This window comes from Budorcas taxicolor, chromosome 11 (assembly GCF_023091745.1).
Source record: "Budorcas taxicolor isolate Tak-1 chromosome 11, Takin1.1, whole genome shotgun sequence".
NCBI classification, from domain to species: domain Eukaryota; kingdom Metazoa; phylum Chordata; class Mammalia; order Artiodactyla; family Bovidae; genus Budorcas; species Budorcas taxicolor.
Genome location: NC_068920.1, coordinates 35,503,793 through 35,517,932, shown reverse-complemented (window position 1 = coordinate 35,517,932; position 14,140 = coordinate 35,503,793). Strand labels below are relative to the sequence as shown.

General features: G+C 41.8%; 1 protein-coding gene across 1 annotated transcript in view; it reads right to left on the bottom strand.

The window, feature by feature from the left end:
- PKHD1 (PKHD1 ciliary IPT domain containing fibrocystin/polyductin) overlaps positions 1-14,140 on the bottom strand; it is a 448,252-nt gene that overhangs the window by 370,470 nt on the left and 63,642 nt on the right. The window contains exons 32-33 of the mRNA XM_052647828.1: positions 12,467-12,610; positions 5,728-5,947 (exon numbers count right to left, since the gene is read on the bottom strand). Coding sequence (XP_052503788.1) covers positions 5,728-5,947; positions 12,467-12,610 — 364 coding nt within the window. The remainder of the gene's footprint in view (positions 1-5,727; positions 5,948-12,466; positions 12,611-14,140) is intronic.

Sequence of the window (14,140 nt, the reverse complement as noted above, 5' to 3'; positions counted from 1 at the left end):
ATGTTTATAAAATGAAATTACTAATCATAAAGAACATGTTTTCAAGAGGTATTGGGGCAGAAACCAATATTGTAAAGCAATTACCCTCCAATTAAAGCTGAATATATTTAAATAAAGCAAGGTATTGGGGGATGGAGCAAAATGAAGCCAACAAACGGATCTGTACAGAATCTGGCACTTGGAAGTGGCTGATAAAGTCAGCCGTTGTTAGTTTTGGGTGGTAGGGATGTTGGCGGTATTATTGTTGAAATGTCAGTGTGGGAATTTACATTCATTGTTGTTCCAGGTCATCTCACTGATGTGGACCCAATGCTCAGATATATTTGGAATCTGAGCCTGTAACGTAGCTACACATCCATTTAGATGAGCCGTCATCCAGTGGGTAGACAAAGCCACAGCATTTGCTCCTGGAATGTTGGCTGCACTCAAAGATTCAGTAAAGAAAAGAAAACCAATTTAACTTCTTAATTAAAATATGATGTGATGTTTAGATACCTATGGAAATATGAGGAAGTAGAATGCAAAATTCACCTTCCAAGTGAAACCCCTGACTTCAAAGCAACTCTATGTCTGTGCCAGGGCATTTCGGGCTTTGCAGCGAGACCCTTTCTTTTGCTACTGGAGGTGGGAGCAGAGGAGTGGGCAGAATAGTTTAATAGCAGAGTAGTTTCGCCACTGCCATTGTAAATCTCTGCTAATGTCACCAGAGAGGACACGAACTTGGTTTCCCACACTATCCTGTTCCTTGCGAATCGGTTCCCAGATTGTTACTTTCATGTCTGAGGACTCACAAACCATCTGATTAATAATTCATTCTGGAATTTTGTCAGGGATAATACAAGCCTGCTGCTGCTGCTGCTAAGTCGCTTCAGTCGTGTCCGACTCTGTGCGACCCCATAGACAGCAGTCCACCAGGCTCCGTCGTCCCTGGGATTCTCCAGGCAAGAACACTGCAGTGGGTTGCCATTGCCTTCTCCAATGCATGAAAGTGAAAAGTGAAAGTGAAGTCGCTCAGTCGTGTCCTACTCTTAGCGACCCCATGGACTGCAGCCTACCAGGCTCCTTCGTCCATGGGATTTTCCAGGCAAGAGTACTGGAGTGGGGTGCCATTGCCAGCTTTCTACATTTCCAGAATTCCCCTTGTTTTGCTTTTTAGGCAAGAGAAAGAATATTTGCCGTCACCTCTGCCTGTTCTGTGCTCCCTCGCATATTCACTTCCCCCTGTGGATCTTCACTCCTACGAGCAGGTTTTTTGCACTCACTATAGGATGATCTCGGATACCGAGGGAAGAAGCAACCAACTTCCTTCACAACCTTTCTTGGTCATGCGCTTCCACCTCCTAATCAGCCTTCGTCTACCCTTTCTAGTTTCTTCAAAAGCAAATGTCAGAGTAAAATGGGGTCAGTTGCCCTGCCCTCCTTCCACCTGCCTGTAGCAATGCCCTCCAGTTCACAGTGGATTGTTCCGTTTCACTAGTGACTCCAGAAGCATATGTATCACCTGCCATCGGAAGGTCACTCCAGCTGACAGAGTCTTAGACCAACTGAACAAAGCCTGTTCCTTCAGCAAGTCCTCCAACAGCTGGTCCCCCAGCAAAAGGTCCTGCTGGTATCTGTCGATATTGCTGTGGCTTTCCGGGCCATTCCCGGAGGAGACAGCCTGCTCCCCACAGTCTCAGACACAACAGAAGAAGCAGATGTCATGTTGGGGCCACTGATCTTCCTGGGAAAGACCAGTGATCGTGGTGTGGAAGGGCCCACCTCCTCCTCACCTCTGTGAAGTCAGGTTTAAGCCTGCCCACCAAAGCACCCCTGACTCTGCCTCCCACCGTCCTGGGTCTCCAGGCTGCTCCCCACTCTGTGTGCCTGCATGTGCTTCCCAATAAAAGAATAAAGTGAAAAATATCATGTTCTTCTTGCTCTAAAAGAGTTAAAACCCCTTTCTGCTCCTTAGACTTTTTCACAACTTTTAGCTCATCATTTCTTTTCTCTTTTCCTTTCTGATTATCTGACTAGAATATTTTTCATTAAAAAGCCATCACCAAGATGAGCAGAGACACCAGGATATCAACAATAGACTAACATTTGCAAAATATCAAAGTTTCTTAATAATTACTATGCCATGTTTTCTTCCACAATCATCCTATGAATTAAGGAATGCAACTGGCTAGATTTAAATACAGACATATGCATACGTAGAGAGATACAAAGAAAGGTAGATTATATAGTGGGCATGCGTACACACCTGCACACAAATTTTATTCCGATAGAATGTGAAAAGAACATTTGGTCCACATGGTGGTAGAGAGTTCTAGAGCCTAAGTTTCCTGACTCCTGACCTATTTCTCTTTCAGTTGGTCTGATCAGATCCACAGGTAAGCAAGTAATCTCCTTGTACTTGCTCTCTAGGGGAGGCAATAAAAACACAGGCTGTCATTCTGTCTCCCTCACTTAGCCTGAAATTGCTTCTTCTGTCTCATCTCCTGGACCCGCACAGCCCAGCCAAGCCTCTTGCTGCTGATGCTGACAACATAGCATCATGCTAAGTACACCATGATCAGAAGCCTTGGGTTCTAGCCCTGATACCATCAAGGCTTGACAGTGTGATTTTAGAAAGATACTTAGTCTGTTCTTAGAATATAATCCAAACTCCTTACTATGGCCTTCAAGGTCTTCCTGCCTCCCTGAGCTCATCTTTAGCCACTTTACTTTCTTCCTATTCCTGCCCTTCTGACCTCTAACAGTTCATGAAACTTGATGAGTCATTTGTACTTGCTGCACCCACTGTCTGACTCTCCATAATGACACTTGTCTTTAGCTCAGCTTAAAAGACACCTCTTCTGAAAAGTCTCCTCTGAGCCAAGCCAGGAATCCCAACCCTGAGCATATATATGGGAAAAAATATATAATTCTAAAAGATACACATTCCCTAATGTTCACTGAAGCACTATTTACAATAGCCAAGACATGGAAGCAAACTCAACATCCATCAACAAATGAGTGGACAAAGAAGGTGTGGTACATACATACAATGGAATATTACTTAGCCATAAAAAATAATGAAATAATGCCATTTGCAACAACTAAGATGGACCTAGAAATCATTGTACTAAATGAGGTAAGCCAAAAGACAAATATCATAATCATATTTCTTATATGTGGAATCTAAAAAAAATGATACAAACGAACTTATTGACAAAACAGAAATAGACCCACAGATATAGAAAACGAACTTACTATTACCAAAGGAGAAAGAGGGGTAGGGAGAGACAAATCAGGAGTTTAGGATTAACATATAAACACAACTATATACAAAACAGATGACCAACAAGGATCTCCTGTATAGCACAGGGAACTTTACTCAATATCTTAAAATAATCTAAAAGAGAAAAGAATCTGAAGAGAACATATTATATATATATGAATCACTTTGCTGCATACCTGAAAGCAACACAATATTGTGAATCAAATATACTTCAATTGTAAAAAATAGCTTTTAAAAAATAGCCTTTACTGTTTTCTATCACTCTATAGCTCTTATCACAACACATGACCCCCTTGTTTATTGTCTAGCCCCTCCTGACCCTTAAAGTAGGCACTTTGCATCCTATTCATCACTGAATCACCAGCTTCTGATATAGTAACTAGAACATAGTAAACAGTTGATAAATACTGGATAGATGGATGGGTAGATGGACAAATCGGGCATATTTTTGCCACAGATATGAATATCTGCCTTTGCCAAATGACATCAAATTTATAGTGGTAGTAGCTGGCTGAGGAGTAAACCATTTGATGAAATGGATCCCTTGTAAAGATTCTGGAAAATAGTTTCCTGGGTTCACAAGAAGAATCTTAAGAGGAACGAGATAAGCCATTTAGCACATGACTTTCCTAACTCCCCTTGTATAATTTATAATGTGTTTTCTGATTAAGAAATTAATACATATTCACTGAAAAAATTACATAAAAACTCAATGATGAAAGCAAATATGATCAGTCTTCCAGCCCCATAGGGACAGGCACCCTCAGTGTTTTGGAATACTTCCTTCTAGTCTTTTCCCAAATACTTGTCATATATGCCTACAGACACAGATACTATAAACACTGTCAGGGCTACATTGATGCAATATTTTATAACCTGCACACTTCACTCCTTAATATATTGTAAGCATTTCTCCGTCTGGTTAAATATATCCATCGTGACTTTTCAAGGTTTCTTAGTATAAACACTTACTTCATTTTGTTATTGTTACTATACCTAAAACTTCAAAGACTGCAGTTTTTCATAAATATTACATATTTCTAACTGCTTTCTTAAAATCTTGAAAGTGAAATTGCTGAATTAGAGTATGAAGAATTATAAGGTTATTAGTGTATATTGCAAATGATATTCATAGATAAGGGCATAGTTTTTAGTAGGGTCTGAAGCTCAGTGGTAAAGAACATGCCTGCCAGTGTAGGAGACATGGGTTTGACCCCTGGGTCAGGAAGATCCCCTGGAGAAGAAAATGGCAACCCACTGCAGCACTCTTGCCTGGGAATCCCATGGACAGTGGAGCTGAAGGACTAGAGTCCATGGGATTTCAGAGTCGGACATGACTGAGTGAATGAGCACAGGGCTCAGTTGCCCTCAGCCACCTCGTAGAGAGAAGAGCATAGAAGAACTCCAAAGAATAGCTTAGGGACCAAAATAAAGTTGTCGAATTCTGGGGAGCCAGGACCAGCTGACATACACTTGGTGCCCAGCGTCAGCGTGCTAAGATCCAGTCTCCCCTGAGCACCAGCTGCAGCCCCATTTCCGATGAGCCCTAAGCAAGCTTTTCCCTGCTAGTCCAGATAACAACCTCAAGGAGGCCCTTTCTTCCTCTCACTAAATCCAAACTCCTGGTGGCAAATTCACGCTAAACACAGACTGTCCCTGGACATCAGAAAGTCCAACTGCTGTGAAAAAGGCTGGTTCTTGCTTTTCCTCTGGGTAGTCGGTCTTAGTTTTATTTTTTAATGAGGAAATAGGCCTTCATTAAATAATTGGATGCAACCACTCTTGATAAGAAATAAAGAAGGACACTGGGCCATGTTCAGTGCTAAAACATCACACTTCATAAAACAGGAGCTGCTTGTGAAAATGAAGTCCATCTAGAGCAACCGACATGACCACTTTTTTAAAAATTTGTTTAGAAAAGGTGATTTTTACCCAGAAAGTTGTGGTATTTGTTTTTTAAGTTCAAAAAAAAAAATCCTTATATAAGCTTATAACTCCTAAATCCGAAATCTACAGTCTTGCCTGTGCACCCCCACTTCTTTTGAATAAACATTGTACAATCTGCTGGATTTCTCTACGACTTTTTCTCATACTTGTGAATCTGTTTGGAAAGAAAAGAAAAAGGAGAGGGGAAAAGAGCCTTCTGTTTTTCATAATGTCTAATCTTTTTCCCCATTGGCATTCACCAGATGTTGCTTCGGATCGGAAGATAAATATTAAAATCTAAGCAAGAACAAAGCGGGCTGTTTACTGGGCAGATTTTTCAGATGTTCTCTTGAACACTTGAAAAGACAGGAGACGCTTTGATATGCAGGCTGGCTGGAATCCACAATGGAACAGTCCCTCCGACAACAGCACTGGCCCCAGGGCCATGTCCCCCCAACATGGAGTTCCTGATCATTCCATCAATCCACTGGCCACACATTTGTGCGCAAAGTCAGGGAGGGAGAGGACTGAGTTACCTGATGAAGAGGCCTGAGAACGATGGAAGGGTAGACTCTGTCCAATGATCTCGTGCCAAGAGGCATCGGGAACTTTCTTCACAGATGTAGAAGTAAGGCCATGACTCCGGCAGGCTCTCTGTCCCCACAGTGATGGTCAAATCACAGTGTACGTAGCTGCAGCTGGAGGTCTCACAATCCTCCTCCTCAGGCCTCAGGTCACACAGGGAAGCTAAGGACACTGCAGGAAAACAGTCACCGCTGGTTTAGGTGAGAACCACAGAGAAAACTGAAGGCCTCACGTTGTTTCATCAACCAAGCCCCTGTGCTGTACTTTGACCAATAGGAAAATAAACTTACTCATTAAAAATCAGAAAAACAAACATCATATATTAACGCATATGTGGAATCTTGAAAAATGATACAGGTGAGCCTATTAGCAGGGCAGGAATAGAGACACAGACGTAGAGAATAAACATAATGGACCTGTGGACATAAGGGTGGGGGAGGGGAGGCTTGAACTGCGAGATTAGGATTGAATATATACACCCACGTGTAAAACAGACAGATAGTGGGAACCTGTTGTATAACACAGGGAGCTCAGTTCTGCGCTCTGTGATAGATAGATGGGATGGGAAGGAGGGGCAGTGGGACGGAGGTTCAAGAGGGAAGGGATATGCATATACATATAGCTGATTCCCAGGTGGCACTAGCAGTAAAGAACCCACCTGGCAATGCAGGAGACACAAGAGACGCGGGTTTGATCCCTGGGTCAAGAAGATCCCCTGGAGTTGGAAATGGCAACCACTCCAGCATTCTTGCCTGGAAAATCCCATGGATAGAGGAGCCTGGTGGGCTACATCCATAGCGTTGCAAAAAGTCGGACATGACTGAAGCCTAGCTGATTTATGTTATTATACAGCAGAAACTCACACAACGTTGTAAAGCAACTATGTGCTGTGCTTAGTTGCTCAGTCATGTCTGACTCGTTGCAACCCCATGGACTATAGCCCTCCAGGCTCCTCTATCCATGTGGATTCTCCAGGCAAGAATACTGGAGTGGGTTGCCATGCCCTCCTCCAGGGGATCTTCCCTACCTGAGACTGAACCCAGGTCTCCCACATTGCAGGTGGATTCTTTACCATCTGAGCCACCAGGGAAGCCCATGAATACTGGAGTGGGTAGCCTCTCTCTTCTCCAGGGGGATCTTCCCGACCCGGGAACTGAAGTGGAGTCTCCTGTGTTACAGGCAGATTTTTTACCAGCTGAGCTACCAGAAAAGCCCAAAGCAAATATACCCCCAATAATAAATAACACATGTCCATGTATGAAAAAAAAAACACCAAAATATTGTAATTATCCTCCAATAAAATACATTAAAAATTTTTAAAGTATTAGATATACATAATACATACAGAAGGATATAAATCATGTTTTTGTAAAATATGAATCATCCAAGTAAAAAAAAAAAACTCATGTGAATGTACCACAGGATCAGCCAACATAAAGTCTAACATCGGCACGATGCTCGCCAATCGACGTGCTCCTGGCCAACCCTACCACTTCCTCCTCAGTCTCAGAAACAACCACTAGGCAGAAGGTGGCTGATTTTTACTTCCTTCTGAACTTTAGAAAGTTATACATGGCATAATACTCTTAGACCTGCTTTCTTCACTCCACATTATGTTTCCAAGATTTAGCCATATTATCACACATAACTGCTGTTCAAATGTTTTCATTGCTCTCCAACACTGCTTTGTGTGAAAGTACTACAATATATCTGCCTATTCTGTCACCAGTGGACTTTGGGGAATTTCCCAGCTTTTGCCACTACAAATATGTAAAGCACTTTCTCTGGAGGATATGTCTCCTAGAAAATTGTTTGTGCCATTTTACTTTCCTGTCTTTATGGGTTCGCAGTAATCCACATAATTGCCAGCACTTAAGATTATCAGACTTAATTTTGGTCAGTCCAGTGAGTATACAAAAGCATTTCATTGTGACCTTAATTTGCATTTTCATCATTATTTTTTAGGTTGAACAGCTTTTTGTCTATTTAGTAATAACTCCTATTTTCTCTTCTATGAACTTCTCATGTAGGTCACTTGCCCCTTTGTTCTACTGGAATGCTTATCTTTTCCTTATTGATTTGTGCCATTTTATATTCTGAGTACTAATCCTGAAGAAGTTACATGCTTATTAACACCTTCTCCAGGTTTGTGGCTAGACTTCTCATTATCTTTATGGGATCTCTTGATTAACTGAAGTTCTTGATTTTCATATAGAGGGTTCTGTTAACATTTCATAAAGAAGAAAAGCAATGATTTGAAGCTCTCTGACCCTGAGACCATTTGTTCCCAGGTCACGAGAGACAATGTAAAAAGCATCACCAAGGCAGACTGGCAATAACCTTCAACAGGAGGATGAACAAGTCTTCCATTTCCTACTTTCTTTGGAGTAGGAAATGACAACCCACACCAGTATTCTTGCCTGGAGAACCCTCTGGACAGGGGAGCCTGGCAGGCTAGAGCCCACGGGATTGCAAAGAGTTGGCTACAACAAAGTGACTAAGCATGAACAAGTCTCTACGTGAGATGGTTTGGGAGTACCTCTGCCTGAAAACCTTAATCAAATAGAAAACAAACAAACAAATAAATTTTCTCTAGCCTTCCATCTCAGGAGCTAGCCTGTTCATGCAGGTACAGAACACGTGTTATCAAGGACTATGAGTGTCAAGCTAAGACACCTGCCCATATCACATGACTGCAATGCAGCAAGGGAGGAGCCAAGTACACAAGAGGGTTTGCCGCTACTCATTCACACAAAATAGTTACTATTTTTGCTGGTACATTCTGAAGCACCTGATAGTAGGTTCTGTGACTGTGTTCCCAAAGAATTATAGCAGTTAAAACATCTGGAAAGTAAGACTCTCACATGGACAGAGGAAACACGAGAACTTTCCAGTTAGTAAGCCCTAGGGCAAATAAAAAAAGGCTTAACACCTATAAAATAATGAACTCATTATGGGTGATTAGGTGGATGCAAATTGACAAGGTGGATTATGATAAATGCCCAGCGCTGGGGATCAGAATCCAGGAATTTTACTCAATTTTACCCAAGGTTCTGCCACGAAATAGCTGTGCAACCTTAATCACTTTAAGTTTTTGCACCTCACAGAAAAAAATTAGTTTCCATGAAGAAGTCATGTCGTATAATTCAAGATATAAATTCAGGAAACGAAAAGATCAAATATCTTGCTGATTTTAAACAAATACAGTGTTAAACTGACAAGGTGCTATAACAACCTATCATATGAAAAAGTAAAATCCTTCTTTCATTAGAAGTATAATCTGAGAGAAAAGTAAAGATGCGTGTGTGTGTGCCCAGTCTCTTCAGTCGTGTCCTGCTCTTTGCAACCCTATGGACTGTAACCCGCCAGGCTCCTGTGACCATAAGATCTCCAGTCAAGAATCCTGGAGTGGGTTGCCATGCCTTCTGCCAGGGGATCTTCCTGATCCAGGGATCGAACCCAGGCCTCCTGCCATCTCCTGCATTCTTTACTGCTGAGCCACCGGAGAAGCCCCAGAGTAAAGATGAATGACCCCAAAGCAGCAAAAGGACTTTTTAAAAAGCTGCATCTTTTTTAAAAAAAGTATTGAAGTATAGCTGATTTACAATACTATTTTAGTTTCAAGGATACAGCATAGTGATTCCATATTTCTACAGAGTCTCAGAAGAGAAATGCCAAAATGTTTACTGATACAGCAGTTCCCAAGGTCGTGCATTTCTAACAGACTCACAGGTGCTGCTACTGTTGCTGCTCCAGTAATAATAATTTTTTTCAATAATCCTTCCATAATAATATAATCCTCAATAATAATATCGTTGAGAAGCATTATGTTAGAAGAACTGAAATTATTCAGCTTTCCCAAGGGCTTCCAACTGATTAAGGTGAAAAAAATAGAGTGAGGAGCATTAGGTAAAAGGGCAGATTTCTCTGGAAAGAGTAACTGTGAAACACTTGAGGGGGTTACTGCTGTGAAAGTGCCCACTAAAAAAATCTTTTAAAGTATAACAGATTCTTAACTAACTTGATTCTATACAGTCCTTTCTGAAGGAAGGGGGATTCCTTCCTAGTTTTTAGCAATTCCTGAGATACATCCCTCTGACAATTTGATGTTCATTATAGACCTACTTCTTGGGGGAAAAAATACATAATCATAGTCACAAAATATTTTATTCAATTTCAGAGATTCATAGATAATCCCCAACTTCCATCTTGGATATTAAGTAAGAAACCAATGGAGTAGGATTTCACAAGTTCCTCTCCATCTTTAGACATATTTTAAAAGACTTATTTTTTAATGAAAAAGGAAAAGTCAAATCATCCATTTCTCTGGAATGAATGAGCAGCCCTTGCACAATCAACGAGTGTTTGCTGACACCTAGTGGTAAGAGTAAGAGTCACAGCTTCTCACTCATGTTTTCCTCTTAAAAATCAAGAAATTTTGAAAAGTCTTTTTATAAATTTAACCAAATGTCACTAAATATAATAATTTATTTTATTCTCCTCCTATGAATTATGAAACTCCCAATAAAACACAACTTCTCTAACCCTGACTTCATGGTTTTTAAGTTCATACTTCTGGTTGTCTTGAAACAATAGCAAGGGGTTGACTGATATAAACAGTGTATGTGTGAAAGCCACACCTTCCCCCGGGGGGGGAAAAAAACTGTAGCAGCATTTCTTAAATATTAGGACCTAGAAATGGTTGTTTCCCCGGTGACTCAGAGGGCAAAGAATGCTCCAGCAATGTAGGAGATCCAGGTTTGATCCCTGGTTCGGGAAGATCCCCTGGAGAAGGGAGTGGCTATCCACTCCAGTATTCTCGTCTGGTGAATCCCACAGACAGAGGAGATTAGCAGGCTACAGCCCATGGGGTCGCAATGAGTGAAACACGTCTGAGCAACATCTTATGTTTCCACCATTTCCCAATTCCCTTATCCATTCTTTCATCAAACATGGATTTTGTACATCCCCTAAGCCAGGAAAGTTCTATGCATAGGAGTGAGAGCAGAGAAACAGATATATTAACTTAAATTTTCTACCATATCCTAAATTTCCTATTGCAGAATCTTAAGTAGAATAATACTGTCTTCTATAATGTTCTGCTTATACACATGATAATAAGACCCTCAGATGCTGGTATTTTAAACAAGGGTTGTTTCTCCTCCCCCAACTTTGCCCCCTCCTCTCCTTCCTCCATCTGGTCTAAGACGACCCAATGTAAACTGCCATCACAATAGTATTATACATCATGGAATTTTTCTCCAAGCTCAGATGAAGTGATGCTTTTATCATTGTAAGTCTTTTTACCCACAGTCAAGTTGCTAACACATAAATTAGGAATATAACTTAAAGCATTACACAGAAAATATGAGGGCAAATGGTTTTCAAGTGCACAGGTACAAGATGTATGACAATGCAAACAAGATAATCACATGGTTTAGCTGACCCTGTAGTGATTAATGGCAATTTCATCCCTGAAACATTCTTTTTCTGAAGCTCAGTGGGTAGTTAGTATGTGTTGTGAGCTTCATGGGAAAATCAAGCCTTGCACTTTGCATTCTAACGCCCCCACCCCACAAAGACATAGCTTCCCATGCCATATTTTACATGATGACTGCACAGCTTAACAGAGAAGGCGATGGCACCCCCCTCCAGTACTCTTGCCTAGAAAATGCCATGGACAGAGGAGCCTGGTAGGCTGCAGTCCATGGGGTCTCGAAGAGTCAGACACGACTGAGTGACTTCACTTTCACTTTTCACTTTCATGCATTGGAGAAGGCAATGGCAACCCACTCCAGTGTTCTTGCCTGGAGAATCCCAGGGACGGGGGAGCCTGGTGGGCTGCCGTCTATGGGGTCACACAGAGTTGGACACGACTGAAGTGACTTAGCAGCAGCAGCAGCAGCACAGCTTAAAGGGCTTCCCAGGTGGTTCATGGGTAAAGAATCTGCCTGCCAATGCAGGAAATGCAGGTTCAGTCCGTGGGACAGGAAGATCACCAGAAGAAGGAAACAGCAGCCCATCCTAGTATTCTTTCCTGGAATATCCCACAGACAGAGGAGCCTGGCAGGCTACAGTCCATAGGGTCGCAAAGAATTGGACATGACTTAGTGGCTAAACAGCAACAAACTACAACAAAGCTTAAAGCAAAGAGAAATTGTGGTTATTTTACTGAGTTACGGCTCAGATAATCACCTGGACTTTACAGAATAAAAGGATAATGTCAACACTGACCCTTTTGCCTATAATAAGATTCAGGACCTGAGCACACTAATGTGCAAGACATTTCCAGCTGGATGATGTAATCCCTTCCCTAGTACTTCCAGTAGGCACACATTTCCAGCAGCCCCACCTCAGGAGACCAAGAGACTATTTTCTCCATGATGCTATGCTGCCATTGAAACTACATTCACAACTCAAAATCACTTTCTCCATCATCACAGAACTGTTGTCAAAAATGTGTGATAAATTTTTTGCTGTTATTAATACGACAAAAAAAGCTATTATGAGTCATCTTAATAGGTGGTCCTCAGAACTACCACTTTACATGGGGATCAGAGAAAACTTTTTCCATAGGAACAAACAGAAAAATTGAGTCAATAGAGTATGAATTACCAAAAAATGGAGTTAACCAAAGTATGCTAATTTTACACCTACTCTTTATAAAACAAATCTGGTGTTTTTACTGACCATCGAGGGGCAGAACCAAGCAGCTGAAGGCAGACACCGTCGCATTAGCCAAGACTTGGCAGGGAGCACCACACACGGCAGCTGAGATGTTCCCGGGAGAAAATCCTGCTCCGAACACATGCACGAGCCTCCCGCCTAGGTGGCCTTTAAAGACAAAATGAGGAGTTTACCATCTCAGAGGCAAATCTTTTTTTTTTTTCCTCAAAATTCAAGCCCATGCTTTCTTGCTGCCCACCCTTCTTTCCATGCCCACCAGAGTCCACACAATAGGCCTGAGATCCCCGATTTTCTCAGTTTCCTCTCACTAAGCTCTGAGCTCTGAATCCCGTTCTGTCAAACCCTGCTGCTAAAGTCGCTTCAGTCGTGTTCGACTCTGTGCGACCCCACATATGGCAGCCCACCAGGCTCCCCCGTCCCTGGGATTCTCCAGGCAAGAACACTGGAGTGGGTTGCCATTTCCTTCTCCAATGCATGAAAGTGAAAAGTGAAAGTGAAGTCGCTCAGTCGTGTCTGACTCTTAGCGACCCCATGGACTGTAGCCTACCAGGCTCCTCCATCCATGTGATTTTCCAGGCAAGAGTACTGGAGTGGGGTGCCATTGCCTTCTCCGGTCAAACCCTAGTCATACTCAACAACCTATGAAAAGTGTCATGATTCTTACATGTGAAAATAATGCTTGTTTATAGTTTATAAACTTTTATACAGGAGAGTACAAAATGAAAGTAAAACTTCCCTTACCTACTTATCTCACTCCCCAGAAAAAGACACGTCTAGTTTCTTGTGAAGCCTTTAGGATGTTCTAAAGCATATAGACTATTTTACTACTAACTGATCATTCTATACATAGCACTCTATGACTTGTTTTCTTAATTAGAAATGCAGCAAAAACATCTTTCCCAGTCTACATATATATATATATATATAGAGAGAGAGAGAGAGAGAGGTCCAGCTCTTCATTTTAATAGACACTTAGAATTCCATTATATGACTATGCCCTAATTTACTGAGCAATTTTCCTGTTGATTGCTGAAAGTAAAAGCAAAAGTCACTTAGTCGTGTCCGACTCTTTGCAACCCGATGGACTATACAGCCCATGGAATTCTCCAGTCCAGAATACTGGAGTGGGTAGCCTTTCCCTTCTCCAGGGGATATTCCCAACCCAGAGATTGAACCCAGGTCTCCCACATTGCAGGAGGATTCTTGACCAGCTGAGCCACCAGGGAAGCCTAAGAATACTGAAGTGGGTGGCCTATCCCTTCTCCAGGGGATCTTTGCAACCCAGGAATCGAACCTGGGTCCCCTGCATTGCAGGCGGATTCTTTACCAACTGAGCTATCAGGAATAGTTCCATAAGTTCTCCCCTTTTGCTGCAATTAAAAATGCTGCAATGAACTATACACTTATATGAATAAAAAGGATGCAAACTCTTAGACATGGAATTACTAGGTCAACGAAAAGTAAATTTTTAGTTTGGGAGGATATGGCCATATTTCTCTCCAGAATAATGTTGCCCTGGTTAACACTCGTACCTGCTGTGTAGGAAGTATGCCTACCCAATGCGTAAAGTCAAGACAATATGTTTTGCGTATGAGAACCAATAAAGGAAAATGCCAGTTGAAATCTCTAGTCCATGCTGAGATTCCAGCTTCTCCCACCTTCGTGTCAAGTCTAGGT